The following is a 20,205-nucleotide window of genomic DNA, read 5'->3' on the forward strand; positions in this document are numbered from 1 at the left end:
TAAATCAGTTTTTAAATAAAATCCATCATCCACGGACAAAAGATATCTTCCAAATCATACAAAGGCTGCAATTACATCAAGGGCAGATTTGAATTATCTTGAGTGACTCTGTGACTTCATTTATGTTTCTTATGTACCTGGAGCACTCATAAGTCAGACTGAATTTAACTGGATCACATATATAAAGTATGAATGCTCCGCAGCACAGGCATCAGGAAGAGCTACTTGCTTGAGAAAACATTGAAGATGCTTACCCAGCCCCTGGTGAAAAACATGTCAATGGGGCTTTGCAGCCACTGGCTTAATGCATGACCTTGGTCACTGTTTGGAACATGCCTACAGAGGCTGCACTTCTGCCTCCTCAACTGTATCTGTCAGACGGATGCTGCCTCTGCGAGACGGACAGGCTGGATCGATGGGCCGAGGCCAATTGTATGAGGTTCAACAAGGCTCAGTGCCAGGTCCTGCACTTGGGTCACAACAACCCCATGCAATGCTACAGGCTTGGGGAAGAGTGGCTGGAAAGCTGCCCGGCGGAAAAGGACCTGGGGGTGCTGGTCGACAGGCAGCTGAATATGAGCCAGGGAGGAAATGGCCTCAAGTTGCGCCAGGGGAGGTTTAGATTGGATATTAGGAAAAATTTCTTCACTGAAAGGGTTGTCAAGCATTGGAACAGGCTGCCCAGGGAAGTGGTTGAGTCACCATCGCTGGAGGTATTTAAAAGACATGTAGATGTGGTGCTTAGGGACATGGCTTAGGGGTGGACTTGGCAGTGCTAGGTAAACGGTTGGACTTGATGATGGGTCTTTTTCAGTCTAAACAATTCTATGATTCTGTGATATATCCTCCTGAGCAAACACTAAAACTCCAGCACAGTCATAGATCACTTGGTGGGATGAATCACAAGACTGGAGTGCTGCAGTTGATGACTATAAACAGTTCAGAAGGGACAGGCAAGGAAGCAGAGGTGGTGGTGGGGTTTGCCCTCTACGTAAAAAAGTGGATTGATTGCACAGAGCTGTCTTTGAAAAAGAGTGATGAACAGTTGAGAGCTTATGGGTAAAAGTTAGAGGCCAAGCCAACAAAGGAAACCTCATGGTTGGCATTTACTACAGGCCACCCGATCAACAGGAAGATGTTGATGAAGCTTTCTTGCTTCAACTACAGGAAGCATCACACTCGCAGGCTCTGATCCTGCTGGGGGAATTCAATCAACCTGACACCTGTTGGAAAAGCAGCACAGCAAGCTGTACGTGGTCCAGGAGACTCCTGCAGTGTGTTGGGGATAATTTTTTAATCCAGGTGAAAAACAGCCCAAACAGAGGAGAAGTGCTACTGGACCTTGCTCACCAACACAAATAAACTAATCGGAGAGGTCAAGATTGGTGGCAGCCTGGGCTGCAGCCTGGGCCCAGGCCCATCACAAACTTGAGGGATATGGGCCAGGCAAAAAGTAAAGTCAAGATCTTGAATTTTACTAGAGTGAACTTTCAGATGTTTAAGAACCTTGTGGGTGGGACCCCCTGGGAAAGTGCCCTCAGGGATAAAGGAGCAGAACAGAGCTGGCAGCTATTTAAGGACATTTTTCTTAGAGAACAAGTGCTCTCAATTCCCACGTGTAAGAAATCAGGCAAGGAAGGCAGGAGACCAGCATGGCTGCGTAAGGACATGCTGGTCGAACTGAAGTGCAAGAAGGAAATGCATAGGCAGTGGAAGCAGGGATACACATCCTGGGGAGAATATAGGGATGCTGTCCAGGTGTGTAGGGATGGGATCAGGAAAGCTAAGGCACATCTGGAGCTGAATTTGGCAAGGGATGTGAAGAATAATAAGAAGGGCTTCTGCAGGTACGTTGATCAGAAAAGGAAGACTAAAGAAAATGAACCCTCTGACAAACAAGACAGGAGAACTAGTGGCAACTGACATGGGGAAGGCTGAAGTACTCAAATTTTTTGCCTCAATTTTCACTGGAAATCTCTCTTCCCACATCTCTCAAGTCCTTGAACCTCAAGGCAGGGACTGGGGGAACAAAGTCCCTCCCATCATAGGAGAAGATCATGTTTGAGACCGTCTGAGGAACCTGAACATACACAAGTCCATGGCACTTGGCAAGATGCGTGCCAGGGTCCTGAGAGAACTAGCAGACATAGTTGCTAAGCCCCTCTCTATCATATTTGAAAAGTCATGGCAATCAGGTGGAATCCCCAGTAACTGGAGAAAAGGGAATATCAAACCCTTTTTTTTTGAAAGGGTAAAAAGGAGGGCTCTGGGAACTACTGACCAGTCAGCCTTACCTTGGTGCCTGGTAAGATCCTGGAGCAGATCCTCCTGGAAGCTATGTCAAAGCATATGGATGGAAGACAGGGAGGTGATTGAGGGGAGGTGTGGATTTGAGGGATGGACTATGAGATGGATAAGGAACTGGCTGGATGGCTGCATCCAAAGAGTTACAGCCAATGGCTCCATGTCCAAGTGGAAACCAGTAATGAGTGGTGTCCCTCAAGGGTCTGTACTGGGACCAGTACTGTTTAATATCTTAATCAATGACATAGATAATGGGATTGAGTGCACCCTCAGCAAGTTTGCGGATGACACCAAGCTGAGTGGTGCAGTTGACACACTAGAGGGAAGGGATGCCCTCCAGAGGGACCTTGACAGGCTTGAAGACTAGGCCCATGTGAACTTCATGAAGTTCAACAAGGCCAAGTGCAAGGTCCTGCACCTGGGTTGGGGCCACCCCCAATATCAGTTACAGACTGGGGGATGAATTAACTAAGAGCAGCCCAGCAGAGGACTTGGGGATACTGGTGGATGAAAAATTGGATGTGAGCCAGCGATGTGCACTTGCAGTCTGGAAAGCCAACCATATCCTGGGCTGCATCAAAAGAAGTGTGGGGCCAACAGGTCGAGGGAGGTGATTCTCCCCCTCTGTGCTGCTCTCATGAGATCCCACCTGGAGTAGTGCATCCAGCTCTGGGGTCCCCAGCACCGGGAAGACATGGACCTGTTAGAGCGGGTCCAGAGGAGGACCACGAAAATGGTCAGAGGGCTGGAACATCTCTCCTATGAAGAAAGACAGAGAGAGTTGGGATTGTGCAGCCTGGAGAAGAGAAGGGTGGGGGGAGACCCTATTGTGGCCTTTCAATATATAAAGGGGGCTTGTAAGAAAGATGGAGATTTTTCACCATGGCCCGTAGTGACAGGACAAGAGGCAACAGTTGAAACTGAAAGAGGGTAGATTTAGACTGGACATATGGAAGACATTTTTTTACAATGAGGGTGGTGGGACACTGGAACAGGTTGCCCAGAGAAGTTGTGGATGCTCTGTCATTGGAAGTGTTCAAGGTCGAGTTGGATGGGGCTTTGAGCAACCTGATCTAGTGAAAGATGTCCCTGCCCATGGCAGGGAGGCTGGACTAGGGGATCTTTGCACGTCCCTTCCAACCCAAACCATTCCATGATTCTATGATTCTATAGTTACTCAGACTCAAAAGAAGGACTGTCATGAAAACATTTATCCAACACCAGAGTAGGAGAAAAATGAGTCCTCATATTTCTGCCTGAAGTTCTGAAAAATTCCTGTCACATCCAAATATCACAGTCCACTGTGAGCACTACCTTCTACCTTCCCAGAAATCTTTTTTATTTTAATAAATGTTCTGTTTGCTTGGCTATTACTTTCAGGGAAAAATAGGAAGCGGAAATAATTCTGTCTTTTACTGAATACATCATTTTACAAAGCTTCATATCACAAAAAAAAGTTTAAGATATTATTTGAAATAAGTAATGATTTTTTTTTAAATAAGATTGCCCATTAAATTAAAGGAACTAAAGGGCACTTGAAAAAGTATTTCTTCCTTGCTCTGCTCCACCCAATAACATTTGCAAGATCTCTTTGCATCTCCTCCTTTGTTGAGCCTAAAACTAACTGTCTATGATAGTAAAAAACAAAATTAAAAAGTCCAGATATGTGGTCGAAATATTGGAGCACCAGAAAAAGGAGCTTTTAGGAGAGCATCTAGACTGCTCCAGGACTGTGCTGCTACATCAGGTGTTTGGAAGAAGGATAGAGGCCTAGCCTAAACCTCGAAAAATGAATTTGCGGAGGATGAAAGGAATTTAGAGGTAAAGCTACCAGAGGACTGACTCTGATAGCAGTGAAGAGAAGGGAGTAAGATACAGAATTTGAAGGAAATATGTATGCTACAGACCTAACCGCCAGAAATTTCTGCTCAATGGTGTGTGTCCTTCCCAACAGATCAACTTCTGTGACAATGTAGTTTACAACCCACCATCCACAGTGGGGTCAGCAGGTAAAACAACCATGAAATATAGCATCAGCACACATGTTGGCTCCAAATCCACATGACCTTCTGTTTTTATACTCTCACATGTGATGTGATTCTGCTGTTTGTCTTACCTAGACAAAAGGCCCTCTGAAATGCTACCACATCTCTTGGCAGTTTCTCACACTTCAGGTGCACCCTAGTCATGGTAAACCAGCACCATGGACAAGCTCTTAAAACTGCCCCCCCATCGCCAAAACTCCACAAGACGGTGGGTGATATTACAGTATCGAAAGAAAAAGTGAAAGAAGCCAAATGACTGCATTTTCAGTCATAAGAAATAATCACCGGGGTCTCCTATTCTTTCCCACATTGTACTACATATTTTTTGCACGTGATACTCCTCTATCCAACTCGTCCAAGAAAAAAAACTATTATATGTATATTCAGTTTATCCCACATCATAAAACTCATGGCTTTTTAGCCATGCCCTAGTTTATCTTGGCAGTTCTGAGGACATAATTGTTCGATTAAGCCACTTGATTTATATCACTTTATTAAAGAAACAACTGCAGCCTTACCTCTGCTTTTCATAAAGAAAACATGCCCACAGTGTTTTGATTTTTTTGCACAACTGCTGATTCTGGCTGACAAAATGCCTGACGTACAGTGTAAAAGCAAGCACAAAAATAAACTATCTTAAAATAAGAACATACAAATGAATGTGTTTACCTATTATGCTTAAGCAAAATAAGTATTTTCGAGAAAAACATGGGAGTATAGTTCATCAAAATATTAATACAAGGATGCAGAAAACTGCAGGAAACAGTGAAAGAACTTCCGTATGTTTTTATGAGATGTTGAAAGTACCTGCTGATTTAAGAGAGCTGTTTTTCACATTCACGTTTCTGGTGAAAACTGTCTTTCTTTTACTTTTTATTAGCTGCGAGTAGAGCTAAACAGGGCACTATGTCCAAAGGTTTCATTATTTTTAAGGGATGAAGCCGTGTTACGGGAAACAGCTCATAACCCAGATACAGAGCCGAGTGGCTACTTTGTGTTACTTGCTTCTTTTCAAAGCTAATTTACGCTACGAAAATGTCTCGAGATGACCTCCATTTTGCACTACGTTGATGAAAAACCGTCTCAGGAACATGAATGCGCTGCCACTGTGACAGTGCTGTCAGAAGGAAAGTTTTAATTCAAAAGGAGAAATAAAAATCTCACCGTCCAGCTCTGCCTGCAATGCCCAAACTCAGGGATTATTGGCTTGCCTGGAAGTCATTGTACCTCTCAGCTAAAAGAAACGCCGAAAGACAAAAATATCTTCTGTCCCCATCAAGACTGCTAAGTAACGGGGTGCCGCGGGCACGGCTTTTTTACGAAAAACGCACTTTTTTGAGGAGGAAGAAACACAAGCCGAGCGGCAGGCAGAGCGCGGGGCGGCGGGGCGGGGCGGGCTCGGCAACGCACCAATCAGCGCCCGCTGCGCTGCTATAAATGGGGGCGCCGCCGCTGCAGCCGCCGCGCTCCCGTTGGGCAGCAACATGTCCGAGACCGCTCCGGCCCCGGCTGCTGAGGCAGCGCCCGCCGCCGCCCCGGCCCCCGCCGCCAAGGCCGCCGCCAAGAAGCCGAAGAAGGCGGCGGGCGGCTCCAAAGCCCGCAAGCCGGCGGGCCCCAGCGTCACCGAGCTGATCACCAAGGCCGTCTCCGCCTCCAAGGAGCGCAAGGGGCTCTCCCTCGCCGCGCTCAAGAAGGCGCTGGCCGCCGGCGGCTACGATGTGGAGAAGAACAACAGCCGCATCAAGCTGGGGCTCAAGAGCCTCGTCAGCAAGGGCACGCTGGTGCAGACCAAGGGCACCGGCGCCTCTGGTTCTTTCCGCCTCAACAAGAAGCCAGGAGAAGTGAAGGAAAAAGCCCCCAAGAAGCGGGCGCCCGCGGCCAAGCCCAAGAAGCCGGCGGCCAAGAAGCCCGCCAGTGTTGCCAAGAAGCCCAAGAAGGCGGTGACAGCGAAGAAGAGTCCTAAAAAAGCCAAGAAGCCGGCGGCCACCGCGGCCAAGAAAGCGGCCAAGAGCCCCAAGAAGGCAACTAAGGCTGCGAAGCCCAAAAAGGCGGCGGCAGCAGCGAAGAGCCCGGCCAAGGCGAAGGCGGTGAAACCCAAAGCAGCCAAGCCCAAGGCGGCCAAGCCCAAAGCGGCCAAGGCAAAGAAGGCGGCGCCCAAGAAGAAGTAAGCCCCTGTGGAAGAAAACTCTTGCTGTGCACTTAAACCCAACGGCTCTTTTAAGAGCCACCCACAGTTTTTTAAAAAGGGCTGAAATAAGGTTTTTTTTTTCTCTTACTTTATATTGTGGCTAAGTGGTGGAAATAGCTTCATAGCCTGCGGGTGCACCCCATGCGGCAGCTCTTACAGCGCGCCGTGACTGGGAGAAACTTCACTACCTGAGGACTAGCCCTTGGTGCCGCTCTCCTTACTACCTTGCGGTAGCACTGGGAGATCCATCACTCCTTTGACGATGGACATTGCTTGGAGGCGGTTTAAGTACTTAGGGACTTGGTATTCCTTTGTGTTTAAACACAGTCGTGTAGCCAGGACTTAACACTTTCTTTTCTGCATCCGTGTGTGCGACTACGTGGGAGGGGAAGCAGAGGGGAGGGGCGAGGACCGTTTTTGCTTGCTACTCCATTGTTTGCCTCAACTGTAAGAAAGGATTGGACAGGGAAAAGATTTCTTTTGTACTAGAAAAGAGAACTGTAGGATGCAAAACATGAAACATTTTAAGTTTTGAGAATTAATCTCAGCTGCAAACACAGTAAGACATACATTTTAAAAAAAGATATAACATGATATTTGAAAAACAATTCATTCCTCGATTTAGGAAGAATTCCATTGGCGTTTCCTCCACGTTTCCAAACACACCTAAAGCAATTTCACTCTTCAGTGATATAGTGGGTGGCTCTGAAAAGAGCCTTTGGGTTTCTCTGGGAAAGACTTCTTGGCTGTTGTTCTTCGCTGTTCACTTGGCTTTAGCCTTGTGGCTGTCGGTCTTCTTGGGCAGCAGCACGGCCTGGATGTTGGGCAGCACGCCGCCCTGCGCGATGGTCACCTTGCCCAGCAGCTTGTTGAGCTCCTCGTCGTTGCGGATGGCCAGCTGCAGGTGGCGGGGGATGATGCGCGTCTTCTTGTTGTCGCGGGCCGCGTTGCCCGCCAGCTCCAGGATCTCGGCCGTCAGGTACTCCAGCACGGCCGCCAGGTACACCGGGGCGCCGGCGCCCACCCGCTCCGCGTAGTTGCCCTTGCGCAGCAGCCGGTGCACGCGGCCCACGGGGAACTGCAGCCCAGCCCGCGACGAGCGCGACTTAGCCTTGGCCCGCGCCTTCCCGCCTTGCTTCCCGCGGCCCGACATCGCAGCCACCCAGCACCTACCCCGGCTCCCCGCAAACACCGACTAGCTCCCGGCTGCGCCCTCCCGCCGGCTTATATTCGGTTCGGGCGGAGCAGCGGCGCCTGCGCTGATAGGCTGCGCAGGAGGTGTCGCCTCGACAGCCAATGGCAACGCGAATCCCGAGGCGGCCAATAGCACAGCCGAGCGCGGCGGGACGCCCTGACGGACACCTGCCGGCCAATGGCGGCGCGACGCTGCGAGCGGCCTCTGTGCGCTACGGCTCCATAAAAGGGCCCCGGCGGGCAGCGGCAGCGTCCGGTGCTTGGTGAGCGCTGTCCGCGGGTGAGGGAGCGACGCGCCTCTGTTGCCATGCCTGAGCCAGCCAAGTCCGCCCCCGCGCCCAAGAAGGGCTCCAAGAAGGCGGTGACCAAGACGCAGAAGAAGGGCGACAAGAAGCGCAAGAAGAGCCGCAAGGAGAGCTACTCCATCTACGTGTACAAGGTGCTGAAGCAGGTGCACCCCGACACGGGCATCTCGTCCAAGGCCATGGGCATCATGAACTCCTTCGTCAACGACATCTTCGAGCGCATCGCCGGCGAGGCCTCGCGCCTGGCGCACTACAACAAGCGCTCCACCATCACCTCGCGGGAGATCCAGACGGCTGTGCGGCTCCTGCTGCCCGGCGAATTAGCCAAGCACGCCGTCTCCGAGGGCACCAAGGCTGTCACCAAGTACACCAGCTCCAAGTAAGCTGTCTCTGCGCCCTGTGCCAGACCTCCTCGACCCAAAGGCTCTTTTAAGAGCCACCCACCTTTTCAGTGAAAGAGCTGATGCTGTGGTGACTTGTTCCTAGCTGTCCCAGGTACTTCTCGGGAAAGAAAGCACTACCAGTGTGAAAGCACTGTCACTTGTAAGGAACTCGGGATGTACCTGTTTGGGGTAAGCTATGTGTTCTACATCTGCCTCCGTGGAGCAGAGAACCTTCGCAATTCCATAAAGATATCCCGGGAGGCCTCTTTGCTTTCGTGTCCCGTTTGGGGGGTGGGAGGAGGGTGTCTTAAGAAAAAGCGACCGATGTAGGTGTTCTTTTTAAATGCCCGAAAGAAGCGTGTTCTGGGTAGGCGGTGCTTGCTCTTTTTCCCCGTGAGGCACTCTAGCAGAGTGGGCATACATGGAAAGCACAGGCGGTTCAAGAGGACCGTGTGCTTTCTTTCAGCAAAAAGCTCCAGGCTGGACCCCCCCACCGTTAGCGTTCTCGCGGGCGACCGGGGGAAGTAAACCGCGGCGCTTCAGGGCGTCCTCGCCCCCGAACCGCGCAGCCCTGCCCGTCGTCCCGAGCGCACGGTCTACCCCTTCCGGCGCTCGCCCGCTTCTCCCTCCACCGCCCTGTTCCCCCGCGCCCCGTAAATCCCGCAGCCGAGCAGCGCGCGGGAGCAGGGGACGGGCGGGAGGACCCGGAGCCGCGCAGCCGCCGGGCTCGGTCCGACCTGAGTGAGGACTGCGCGGAGCTCCCCAGCAGGCGGGCCCGGCCCGGCGCGGTGCCGCTCCCGAGAGGGCGGTGATTGGTCGCGGTGGCGCTCCGGCTCGGAGCCCGGCCTCGCTTCACCAGGGCGCGCTCCTCCGGAGAGAGGCGGGCCTTAAACCGGGACGGGGAAGCCGTCGGGAAACGTTCGCCTTACGCGAAACGTCGGCTGCTACCTGCGCCTACCGCGTTCCTGGCGCGGCCCTGAGCCGAACGCGGTTGCTGAGTGGGAGGAAAGAGCGAGCGCTCGGGGGAGAGGGAGGCTGCCGTGCGAAGGAGCCTTTGCCAGCAGCCCCGATGCCGGGGGCGGGGGGGCGGTGAGGGCGAGCGGGCTGGGAAGAGGCCGAGGCCCAGGCGCGGGCGACGGGGTCCTGCTGCACCGGTCACCTGCAGGCGCTCCTGCCATCCCCCCGCCGCCTAAACAGTTGTTCGCGGGGCCGGTCCACGCATTCCTCCTTACACAGCGAGGGAGCCGGCGCTAAAGCCCTCTAGAGAGCCGGAAAGGAGCAAGCGGCCGGGCCGGGGCAGGCCGTGGCGGGAGGAGGAAGGGTGGGCCGGTTCGGCGGCTCTGGGGGCGGAGAGGGCGGAGCGGGGCGGGGGAAGGGCGGGATTCCGCCGGCGGGGCGCGGGCTTTTCGAATGCTCGCCTCGCCCAATGGCGGCCGGCCTCGCGCGGGCGGCCAATCGGCAGGGGGCTTCGGCTATAAATATGGGCCGCCGCGGAGCCGCCGCCACGGCTCGCTCGGTGCCGAGGCGGAGCGCGTAGCGGCGAGTGCGGAGCGATGGCGCGCACGAAGCAGACGGCGCGTAAGTCGACGGGCGGGAAGGCGCCCCGCAAGCAGCTGGCCACCAAGGCGGCCCGCAAGAGCGCGCCGGCCACGGGCGGCGTGAAGAAGCCGCACCGCTACCGGCCCGGCACGGTGGCGCTGCGCGAGATCCGGCGCTACCAGAAGTCGACGGAGCTGCTGATCCGCAAGCTGCCCTTCCAGCGGCTGGTGCGCGAGATCGCGCAGGACTTCAAGACCGACCTGCGCTTCCAGAGCTCGGCCGTGATGGCGCTGCAGGAGGCGAGCGAGGCCTACCTGGTGGGGCTCTTCGAGGACACCAACCTCTGCGCCATCCACGCCAAGCGCGTCACCATCATGCCCAAGGACATCCAGCTGGCCCGCCGCATCCGCGGCGAGCGCGCCTGAGCCTCCTGCCGCAGCCCCTCCCCGGTTCCGGCAGACGCTGAGGCCGCCCACACAGACCCAAAGGCTCTTTTAAGAGCCACTCCATGTGCAATAAAAAGAGCTGTAATACTTCAGAATTTAATTGAAAAATACGTTGTTCTACGACATTTCAGTAACTGCCTTAGGAAATTGCAGTGAGAATAATATCAGTGACACTGATGTAGCTAGCTTTCATTTGCTATACAATACACTGGTCTGTTATAATTTATTAATGTAAGGAAATTTGACCTGCATGGGGATTTAAAATTTGATCTTACAAAGGCAGTTTACACGGTAATGCTTTGCCCATACTAAAAAGGAAATAATATTTTCTTAAGCATAGAAAGCAATAACAGCCCTTTTTACTGCGCACGTAGCGGCTCTTAAAAGAGCCTTTGGGTCTGTGTGGGCGGCCTCAGCGTCTGCCGGAACCGGGGAGGGGCTGCGGCAGGAGGCTCAGGCGCGCTCGCCGCGGATGCGGCGGGCCAGCTGGATGTCCTTGGGCATGATGGTGACGCGCTTGGCGTGGATGGCGCAGAGGTTGGTGTCCTCGAAGAGCCCCACCAGGTAGGCCTCGCTCGCCTCCTGCAGCGCCATCACGGCCGAGCTCTGGAAGCGCAGGTCGGTCTTGAAGTCCTGCGCGATCTCGCGCACCAGCCGCTGGAAGGGCAGCTTGCGGATCAGCAGCTCCGTCGACTTCTGGTAGCGCCGGATCTCGCGCAGCGCCACCGTGCCGGGCCGGTAGCGGTGCGGCTTCTTCACGCCGCCCGTGGCCGGCGCGCTCTTGCGGGCCGCCTTGGTGGCCAGCTGCTTGCGGGGCGCCTTCCCGCCCGTCGACTTACGCGCCGTCTGCTTCGTGCGCGCCATCGCTCCGCACTCGCCGCTACGCGCTCCGCCTCGGCACCGAGCGAGCCGTGGCGGCGGCTCCGCGGCGGCCCATATTTATAGCCGAAGCCCCCTGCCGATTGGCCGCCCGCGCGAGGCCGGCCGCCATTGGGCGAGGCGAGCATTCGAAAAGCCCGCGCCCCGCCGGCGGAATCCCGCCCTTCCCCCGCCCCGCTCCGCCCTCTCCGCCCCCAGAGCCGCCGAACCGGCCCACCCTTCCTCCTCCCGCCACGGCCTGCCCCGGCCCGGCCGCTTGCTCCTTTCCGGCTCTCTAGAGGGCTTTAGCGCCGGCTCCCTCGCTGTGTAAGGAGGAATGCGTGGACCGGCCCCGCGAACAACTGTTTAGGCGGCGGGGGGATGGCAGGAGCGCCTGCAGGTGACCGGTGCAGCAGGACCCCGTCGCCCGCGCCTGGGCCTCGGCCTCTTCCCAGCCCGCTCGCCCTCACCGCCCCCCCGCCCCCGGCATCGGGGCTGCTGGCAAAGGCTCCTTCGCACGGCAGCCTCCCTCTCCCCCGAGCGCTCGCTCTTTCCTCCCACTCAGCAACCGCGTTCGGCTCAGGGCCGCGCCAGGAACGCGGTAGGCGCAGGTAGCAGCCGACGTTTCGCGTAAGGCGAACGTTTCCCGACGGCTTCCCCGTCCCGGTTTAAGGCCCGCCTCTCTCCGGAGGAGCGCGCCCTGGTGAAGCGAGGCCGGGCTCCGAGCCGGAGCGCCACCGCGACCAATCACCGCCCTCTCGGGAGCGGCACCGCGCCGGGCCGGGCCCGCCTGCTGGGGAGCTCCGCGCAGTCCTCACTCAGGTCGGACCGAGCCCGGCGGCTGCGCGGCTCCGGGTCCTCCCGCCCGTCCCCTGCTCCCGCGCGCTGCTCGGCTGCGGGATTTACGGGGCGCGGGGGAACAGGGCGGTGGAGGGAGAAGCGGGCGAGCGCCGGAAGGGGTAGACCGTGCGCTCGGGACGACGGGCAGGGCTGCGCGGTTCGGGGGCGAGGACGCCCTGAAGCGCCGCGGTTTACTTCCCCCGGTCGCCCGCGAGAACGCTAACGGTGGGGGGGTCCAGCCTGGAGCTTTTTGCTGAAAGAAAGCACACGGTCCTCTTGAACCGCCTGTGCTTTCCATGTATGCCCACTCTGCTAGAGTGCCTCACGGGGAAAAAGAGCAAGCACCGCCTACCCAGAACACGCTTCTTTCGGGCATTTAAAAAGAACACCTACATCGGTCGCTTTTTCTTAAGACACCCTCCTCCCACCCCCCAAACGGGACACGAAAGCAAAGAGGCCTCCCGGGATATCTTTATGGAATTGCGAAGGTTCTCTGCTCCACGGAGGCAGATGTAGAACACATAGCTTACCCCAAACAGGTACATCCCGAGTTCCTTACAAGTGACAGTACTTTCACACTGGTAGTGCTTTCTTTCCCGAGAAGTACCTGGGACAGCTAGGAACAAGTCACCACAGCATCAGCTCTTTCACTGAAAAGGTGGGTGGCTCTTAAAAGAGCCTTTGGGTCGAGGAGGTCTGGCACAGGGCGCAGAGACAGCTTACTTAGAGCTGGTGTACTTGGTGACAGCCTTGGTGCCCTCGGAGACGGCGTGCTTGGCTAATTCGCCGGGCAGCAGGAGCCGCACAGCCGTCTGGATCTCCCGCGAGGTGATGGTGGAGCGCTTGTTGTAGTGCGCCAGGCGCGAAGCTTCGCCGGCGATGCGCTCGAAGATGTCGTTGACGAAGGAGTTCATGATGCCCATGGCCTTGGACGAGATGCCCGTGTCGGGGTGCACCTGCTTCAGCACCTTGTACACGTAGATGGAATAGCTCTCCTTGCGGCTCTTACGCCGTTTCTTGTCGCCCTTCTTCTGCGTCTTGGTCACCGCCTTCTTGGAGCCCTTCTTGGGCGCGGGGGCGGACTTGGCCGGCTCAGGCATTACAATCAGTCCTTCACTACACAGCCGCTAAAAAACTCACGGACTTGCACAGAAAAGCACCCCGAGCGCCTTCCTTTTATAGGGCCTGTATGCAAATTACGGTTTCGTCTAGCCTTAGTTTTTATTGGTCAAGAAATGTTCTTGCAGTCACAGGACTCCGTAGCTCATCTCCATTGGTTAGAATTCGATCCGCGTTCCCATTGGCTGTTTTCTCAATGTCACCTCCTCAGCCTATCGACATTCGCTTCTTTCGCTGAGAGGGGATATAAGGGCGAGTTGCCGAGCTGCTTTCATCTCGGGGCGGTTCTTTCTCTTCGGTATCGAGTGGCTGCGATGTCGGGCCGCGGGAAGCAGGGCGGGAAGACGCGGGCCAAGGCCAAGTCGCGCTCGTCGCGGGCCGGGCTGCAGTTCCCCGTGGGCCGCGTGCACCGGCTGCTGCGCAAGGGCAACTACGCGGAGCGGGTGGGCGCCGGCGCCCCGGTGTACCTGGCGGCCGTGCTGGAGTACCTGACGGCCGAGATCCTGGAGCTGGCGGGCAACGCGGCCCGCGACAACAAGAAGACGCGCATCATCCCCCGCCACCTGCAGCTGGCCATCCGCAACGACGAGGAGCTCAACAAGCTGCTGGGCAAGGTGACCATCGCGCAGGGCGGCGTGCTGCCCAACATCCAGGCCGTGCTGCTGCCCAAGAAGACTGACAGCCACAAGGCTAAAGCCAAGTGAACGCCGAAGAACAACGCCCGGGAAGTTTTTCCCAGAGAAACCCAAAGGCTCTTTTCAGAGCCACCAACGTATTCAGAAAAAGAGCTTGAACTTCATTAAATAATTACCAGAAAAACGGGGAACTTTTTGAAGCGCTCGGCCTAGGCTGAAAGTGAAACATCCGCGCTAGGTGCGGGGACGCTGCCCGTGCACACGCCCCTCCGACCCCGCCGTGCGTCCCAACCCCGGGCCGGGGGCGGTGCTGGGCGGTGCTGACAGCGCTCCCGGGAAGGAGCTCGGCCCTTCCGAAGCTGCAGCCAATCCCCGCGCCGTGCGGGCTTTCCAAAGCAGCAGGGCGCTGCTTCGCTTTCCTCGCTGCTAAGCAGAGGGGAAAGCTTAAAATCAGCCCGAAAGCTCGCTGCTCCGACCCTCCTCTGCCTGTCCCCGAACTAAAAGGCGGCGGCACTCTCGCCAGCAGACGCTCTCGCCAGCAGCCCTTGCCCTGAAAACCTCCCCGTTCTCTCCGTCCCCAAAACGCGTGGTAGCCACAGCATTTCAGCCCTTTTTGAGAAACTGTGGGTGGCTCTTAAAAGAGCCGTTGGGTTTAAGTGCGCAGCAAGAGTTTTCTTCCACAGGGGCTTACTTCTTCTTGGGCGCCGCCTTCTTTGCCTTGGCCGCTTTGGGCTTGGCCGCCTTGGGCTTGGCTGCTTTGGGCTTCACCGCCTTCGCCTTGGCCGGGCTCTTCGCTGCTGCTGCCGCCTTTTTGGGCTTGGCAGCCTTAGTCGCCTTCTTGGGGCTCTTGGCCGCTTTCTTAGCCGCAGCTGCCGCCGGCTTCTTGACTTTCTTAGGGCTCTTCTTCGCTGTCACCGCCTTCTTGGGCTTCTTGGCGGCGCTGGCGGGCTTCTTGGCCGCCGGCTTCTTGGGCTTGGCTGCGGGCGCCCGCTTCTTGGGGGCTTTTTCCTTCACTTCTCCCGGTTTCTTGCTGAGGCGAAAAGACCCAGACGCACCAATGCCCTTGGTCTGCACCAGCGTGCCCTTGCTGACGAGGCTCTTGAGCCCCAGCTTGATGCGGCTGTTGTTCTTCTCCACATCGTAGCCGCCGGCGGCCAGCGCCTTCTTGAGCGCGGCGAGGGAGAGCCCCTTGCGCTCCTTGGAGGCGGAGACGGCCTTGGTGATCAGCTCGGTGACGCTGGGGCCCGCCGGCTTGCGGGCTTTGGAGCCGCCCGCCGCCTTCTTCGGCTTCTTGGCGGCGGCCTTGGCGGCGGGGGCCGGGGCGGCGGCGGGCGCTGCAGCAGGGGCGGTCTCGGACATGGCGGCGGCGCGGGGAGCACTGGGCAGCAGCGGCGGCGGCGCCCCCATTTATAGCAGCGCGGCGGGCGCTGATTGGTGCCGCCCGCCCGCCCCGCCCCGCCGCCGCCCGGCGCTCCGCGCTCCGGCTTGTGTTTCTTCGGGGATAATAAAATGGTTTTTTTCTATTTTATCTGTCACGAAATTGCCCCTTTTCTACATCTGGGAGGCCGTGGAAGTGCCTATTTTCGCCTATCGGTGTCCTGCCGCGAAAAGAGTGGCGTTTGGGTAGAGAAGGGTCAATAAACCCCGAGTCCTGGAACCGAACGGACCTTGAGAGAGCGAAAGTTTTGTTTTTCTTTGTAAATTAGAAATTCTCCTTTAAAGTTAACGTGAGACAGGAAACTCAGTGTTAATCTTCAGAGGGTCTTTTTCACATCAGAGAAGAAAGCGAGCAGTTAGAATCTCATTCTTTAAAATAAAATGGTTTCAAAGAGAGTGAGGTAGCACAAACTCCCACAAGCCGTGCCTCTGCTTCTCTTACCGACGTTTATACCTCTGGCTACTGCGAAACACTCAGTTAGGGATTTTTTTCCTCGTACTTCCAAAGCTAAAATTTCCAGAGGCTACCCGTGAAATCATAGACAGCATGTACTTTATTTACCTCAGAATGGACTACTTTCTCTGCAACTCATTGCTTTTGTTAACATAGCAAAAGGCTCTTTAATGTTAATGGGATAAATTGGGACACAAAGACCAAAGATGAAAAGGTTTGTGTCGAATTACTGAGTTTCATGTAAGTCTCTGGCATATAGAAACAGATCACATTCTAAATAAAGCACATCGTGCTATTTCTGTAAAATCTATTGGTATGATTCAGTAACATGGAAAAAAATTGGCAGAGATTGAGCCTACAAGAGATATGAAAGCACCATTTTATTCATGTTTTCATGCCAAGCTAGGGAGAAAAATCACGATTTTTGCTCACTGTTCTTTTGCCAGGTTACAGATCAAGTCACAGCAGCTTCCCTACATAAAACCTTTGGCTGCAGCACAAAGTGATGCAAAGCTGTCTGTCCACAATGTGGTGACTACTCTGTTAGCATGCACACCTCCTTATCAGCTAAAACTTTGTATATATTTTTGCGCCTCTGGCAGGAGTTCCTAATTCATTTAACTTGAAGTTTCATAGCTGTCACCCAGTTTAGCACTATCGTATTGCTGCATTTCTACCTGATAGTATACAAACTGCACTTGTACAGTTTACGTATGGTCCTGATCAGATGATCAGCTTCACTAGTTCAGTGAAATGCAGGATCTGTGAGTGGAAAAATATCACCTCATTCCCCTCTCTCATTCCGCTACAGGGAAGGCAAATGAACCTCTTGAAGATTTTGGGTGACCCTTCATCTTCAATTAATTCAAAGTCCCATTCTTTAAAGCTTTATATAGGCAGTTTGACCTTTTCCCGTATCCTTATGGCAAAAAGGACTTCAGGAAAATAAACATACTGTTCTCTCCAACTTATGTTTTCTTTCTAGTTCTTCCCCATCATTGAGGTCTTGTAGCTGAGAAGTTACCCCTGAGGCAGGGAGGGCAAATAAGATGGCAAATTCAGCAAATCTGGGTCTGGGCTATCCAAGCTGTGTTGGAAGTGGGATGGTTTATAGAGCAATATTCATCAGGAATTTTACAAAGGCAAGAGAACTTGACTGTAAGACAGATTTACTTCATGTAGTAACATGGGGCATAAAGAATTGAATAGTGAAATTACTAATGTCTACTAAAGTTTCCTGAAATCAGGTGGATGACTGTATGTTTGCTCCATCCCATCTAGGTCTGGTAAAAGCCCTGATGTCCTTTAAAAACTAAACTTGTTACAGTGCCTGTAAGCTGAATCTTTTTATCCTCACCTACTCTTCTCACATTGCCAATGCCAATACTGGGGTTGGGACAGAAGCCTTTCTACCTCACAATAAAACAATTTCCCCCATTCTTTGCAACTCTTATTTTGCAAGAGTAATAATGCAGCACAATAGCACATTTTCCTCCAATCTGTAATATGATATTCTCAAGACTGTTTTCCTTACACACACAGAGTCAGATGGAATACAGCTGTATAGCAGTATTCTAAATCCTGTATAGCAGTGATAACTACAACACCAACCACCTCCAGAGGAAAAGCCTCTCAGTATGTGCTAGAGCAACACTGCAGCACATTGTTGTAGTCCTTGTCTTACTCCACTTTGGAGGCTATCGATCTCCATCAAATATTAAATGGCCATTTTGCAACTTGAAGCTATTTTTTGTAATTATTTTAGGTGCTTCTACTTATTTGATTTTTCCACTTATGTGTTTACTCCATTATTCCCCTCCCTTATTGTTAAGGAGAAAATATATTTTCATGACCATCTCACAGACAAGCAGTCAAGCCATGTGTATTAGTGGGAGGATGCAGAAGTACCAGAGAAAAATCAAGGCAAAGAAGAGCTGAATACAGTGTCCCCTCCTTCAGTAGTGAATACACAAGGACCGTGGTTTGCCCTCCTCCTCCAAATACTGCTATTCCTTGTGTGATTAGCAGCACAAAAAGCCTGAAGTTACGCACCAGAGGTCATTAGTCTAGCCATGATCAAGCTTAGTAAGGATACATGGAAGTAGTACACGTTTCCCTGCAACGCAGACACAAAAAAGGAACAGACAGGGAGGATGCTTGCTGGGAGAGATTCTCCTTCCCTCTTATGCATTTGCCATCACAATTACAGCAAGCTTTCCCGCCTTGCCTTAGAGGAGGTGACGATCAAGAACAACAGGACCTCAGTGGTATTCAATGCTGTTGGTCTCTGGATGCTGTCAGTATGGACAGAGATATCTGGTAGAGTAACAAAGATCTGCCAGCAAATCCTATAGAAAGTTTTTTGCCAGTGCTATCAATGTGAGCCAGCTCAGACTGCAGGGCTAGGTCTGAAAGCCTCTTTAGAGTGCTTCCCAGCCAGTATGAAAAGTATAGATTGTTATAACCAATAACATATGCCTACTAACTCGAAAAAATATGCAGTAATACAAACCAAACATAACGCCTACGAGACAACAAGCAATTTTTGCAAGATTAGGGTAATGTTCCATTTTTTTGCATGTCCCTTTTGTGAAACTTAACCTGGCAGTAGGTGACAAAGCATAGTGGCCACCATAGATAACATTAGAAGTCCTAGGAAGAGCACCTTACAGAGGTTCAGTGTTCAGCTGTTTGTACACATACTGAGGATAATTCTTCCTGAACTGTTTGCTCCTTTTCCTCCCCTTCCTTATGACTTTTCCACATCAGTATTTAACTGCATTGCATTTATTCATGTCACATTGCCACACCTTTCCCAAACATGTAAAGCCCATCCCCATTTTGGAGATGGGAGAACTGAGAGTCACTTATCCATGTTTCTTAAAAATGCAGTTACTTGGATCCTCCTATTTTTGCCTGGTTCAGGTTTTCCATGCTCCGCCTGAGGCCCAGCCATACGTGTTACCTCTCACCATTTCCTGTGAGGAGAAAAACGGTTCAGAGATGATTCATCTAGTTTCACAGGGGAAAAACCAAAACTTGTTCAAAATGCAATGAATCTGTCTGCTCATTTTGACTTCCAATTTGTCACCAACCTCAGCTCCTTCCTGTACACACAGAGGCCAGGCCAGGATGTCAGTCTGCAGGTGGGGTCACGATCAGGCCTGGTGAGGGGCTCTGGGGTCAGACACAGCCCCAGCCCCGAGCATCGGGCACCTCCCTGGTGCAGTGGGGCCATGGCCAGGCAGCGCTGTGTGGAGCTGGAGACCAGCACTGTTGCAGCGTTGCTGGGGCAGGGTCTGACAGTACTGGGGGTCTGAAATGGGGTCCTAGGACCTGGGCAGGGTAGGGAGAGCCCAAGGAGATGCTGGTCAGGACCAGTGGTGCCCTGCCAGGACCTCTTCTTAGTGTAGCAGGGACTATAAAAGGCTCTCAAAGCTACTGCTTCAACATACCTCTAGATCCAGACAATAAAGAGCAATTTTGGTCAAGTTGCATGCAAATGTTTGATTACAGTCCTAGTACACAGAGAAGTGGACTTCAGTTATAACAACACTCTACTGCCACTTGCACTTATCATTGACATTGGATACAGTCACCAGATTTAGGACCAAGACAGCTGAGCACAACGGTTCCTGCACCTCAGTTTAGTTATTCCTAACTCTTTTGTCATCAAACACATCAAAATCTGGGAATGGCTTGGCTGACCTTGTATAGGACCCACAGCTGTCAGTTGGATCTTCCACCTTCATTTCATTGACCCTCAGAAGGAAATATCTCAAGAGGCTTTGGACTAACAGCAGCCAGCTTCAGTTGCCAAACTGTCCTTCTAGTTAACAGCATTTCCATCCCCTCCAGCACAGTCACAAACCTGAAAGGGGCCAGTAGAAAGAGCCATTTGTTCCACCTTTTAGCTTCTATCTAGAGAAGATGCTGACCCACAGTTTTGGTCTGGGCGACAACGTACAAGTCTCCCTACTAACTGCCAGTGGGAACTCCCATCCTTTCCTGTCCCACTCTGAACCATGACACTTATGTCATAGGGGTACCTCAGCCAGTTTCATTTCCTCTAAGGCAGCTGGTCTCAAACTTCTGGCTGGTGTGCAGCCCTTCGGGCTCACCTGCTCCCCATTGGTGCCCACCCTGGCCAAGGAGAGGATAACCGCCTTTACTTATTGTCAGCAGCTAAGCATATTAGCTGTTCTCTGATTAATCTAGACACTTAAGAGCTGCCTTTTGGACCTGTTTCACCTCTCGAGTGCTGTGACCCACAGTTTGGGAAAAGACCTGCTTTCAGAAGAGCCCTCACTGCATTTAGGCACCTCTGCAGCCTCCATGGAAAGATCCTGCATTACTAGCTTTGTTCCTCCTTTACTAACCGATAGCTTTGACTCTTCTCATTTCCCTTCTTCCACCATCAGTGACCCACAGTGCCTAAATACAACCTGCCACACCTCC

General features: G+C 53.4%; 8 protein-coding genes across 8 annotated transcripts; 4 read left to right on the top strand and 4 right to left on the bottom strand.

The window, feature by feature from the left end:
* Positions 1-5,830: 5,830 nt before the first annotated feature.
* On the top strand, positions 5,831-6,615 carry LOC142408433 (histone H1.01-like). The gene has a single exon (XM_075498953.1). It carries the CDS (start codon positions 5,834-5,836, stop codon positions 6,515-6,517), a length of 684 nt encoding a protein of 227 aa, XP_075355068.1. The 5' UTR covers positions 5,831-5,833; the 3' UTR covers positions 6,518-6,615.
* Positions 6,616-6,853: 238 nt separating this feature from the next.
* LOC142408475 (histone H2A-IV) lies at positions 6,854-7,715 on the bottom strand. Its single transcript, XM_075499042.1, has one exon. It carries the CDS (start codon positions 7,688-7,690, stop codon positions 7,301-7,303), a length of 390 nt encoding a protein of 129 aa, XP_075355157.1. The 5' UTR covers positions 7,691-7,715; the 3' UTR covers positions 6,854-7,300.
* A 286-nt stretch (positions 7,716-8,001) lies between these two features.
* Positions 8,002-8,680, top strand: LOC142408493 (histone H2B 1/2/3/4/6). The gene has a single exon (XM_075499081.1). The coding sequence runs from the start codon at positions 8,039-8,041 to the stop codon at positions 8,417-8,419; it is 381 nt and encodes a 126-aa protein (XP_075355196.1). The 5' UTR covers positions 8,002-8,038; the 3' UTR covers positions 8,420-8,680.
* Positions 8,681-9,937: 1,257 nt separating this feature from the next.
* On the top strand, positions 9,938-10,506 carry LOC142408455 (histone H3). The gene has a single exon (XM_075498988.1). The coding sequence runs from the start codon at positions 9,973-9,975 to the stop codon at positions 10,381-10,383; it is 411 nt and encodes a 136-aa protein (XP_075355103.1). The 5' UTR covers positions 9,938-9,972; the 3' UTR covers positions 10,384-10,506.
* Positions 10,507-10,764: 258 nt separating this feature from the next.
* On the bottom strand, positions 10,765-11,303 carry LOC142408458 (histone H3). Its single transcript, XM_075499004.1, has one exon. The coding sequence runs from the start codon at positions 11,266-11,268 to the stop codon at positions 10,858-10,860; it is 411 nt and encodes a 136-aa protein (XP_075355119.1). The 5' UTR covers positions 11,269-11,303; the 3' UTR covers positions 10,765-10,857.
* Positions 11,304-12,678: 1,375 nt separating this feature from the next.
* On the bottom strand, positions 12,679-13,473 carry LOC142408479 (histone H2B 5). Its single transcript, XM_075499055.1, has one exon. The coding sequence runs from the start codon at positions 13,200-13,202 to the stop codon at positions 12,822-12,824; it is 381 nt and encodes a 126-aa protein (XP_075355170.1). The 5' UTR covers positions 13,203-13,473; the 3' UTR covers positions 12,679-12,821.
* A 3-nt stretch (positions 13,474-13,476) lies between these two features.
* On the top strand, positions 13,477-14,470 carry LOC142408472 (histone H2A-IV-like). The gene has a single exon (XM_075499030.1). The coding sequence runs from the start codon at positions 13,536-13,538 to the stop codon at positions 13,923-13,925; it is 390 nt and encodes a 129-aa protein (XP_075355145.1). The 5' UTR covers positions 13,477-13,535; the 3' UTR covers positions 13,926-14,470.
* On the bottom strand, positions 14,387-15,224 carry LOC142408442 (histone H1.11L-like). Its single transcript, XM_075498964.1, has one exon. It carries the CDS (start codon positions 15,213-15,215, stop codon positions 14,544-14,546), a length of 672 nt encoding a protein of 223 aa, XP_075355079.1. The 5' UTR covers positions 15,216-15,224; the 3' UTR covers positions 14,387-14,543.
* Between the last annotated feature and the right edge of the window lie 4,981 nt (positions 15,225-20,205).

This window comes from Mycteria americana, chromosome 1, assembly GCF_035582795.1.
Source record: "Mycteria americana isolate JAX WOST 10 ecotype Jacksonville Zoo and Gardens chromosome 1, USCA_MyAme_1.0, whole genome shotgun sequence".
NCBI lineage: Eukaryota > Metazoa > Chordata > Aves > Ciconiiformes > Ciconiidae > Mycteria > Mycteria americana.

Excerpts from the sequence above, each read along its gene's own strand:
- LOC142408433 (XM_075498953.1), top strand. The coding sequence starts at position 5,834 with ATGTCCGAGACCGCTCCGGCCCCGGCTGCTGAGGCAGCGCCCGCCGCC.
- LOC142408475 (XM_075499042.1), bottom strand. The coding sequence starts at position 7,690 with ATGTCGGGCCGCGGGAAGCAAGGCGGGAAGGCGCGGGCCAAGGCTAAG.
- LOC142408493 (XM_075499081.1), top strand. The coding sequence starts at position 8,039 with ATGCCTGAGCCAGCCAAGTCCGCCCCCGCGCCCAAGAAGGGCTCCAAG.
- LOC142408455 (XM_075498988.1), top strand. The coding sequence starts at position 9,973 with ATGGCGCGCACGAAGCAGACGGCGCGTAAGTCGACGGGCGGGAAGGCG.
- LOC142408458 (XM_075499004.1), bottom strand. The coding sequence starts at position 11,268 with ATGGCGCGCACGAAGCAGACGGCGCGTAAGTCGACGGGCGGGAAGGCG.
- LOC142408479 (XM_075499055.1), bottom strand. The coding sequence starts at position 13,202 with ATGCCTGAGCCGGCCAAGTCCGCCCCCGCGCCCAAGAAGGGCTCCAAG.
- LOC142408472 (XM_075499030.1), top strand. The coding sequence starts at position 13,536 with ATGTCGGGCCGCGGGAAGCAGGGCGGGAAGACGCGGGCCAAGGCCAAG.
- LOC142408442 (XM_075498964.1), bottom strand. The coding sequence starts at position 15,215 with ATGTCCGAGACCGCCCCTGCTGCAGCGCCCGCCGCCGCCCCGGCCCCC.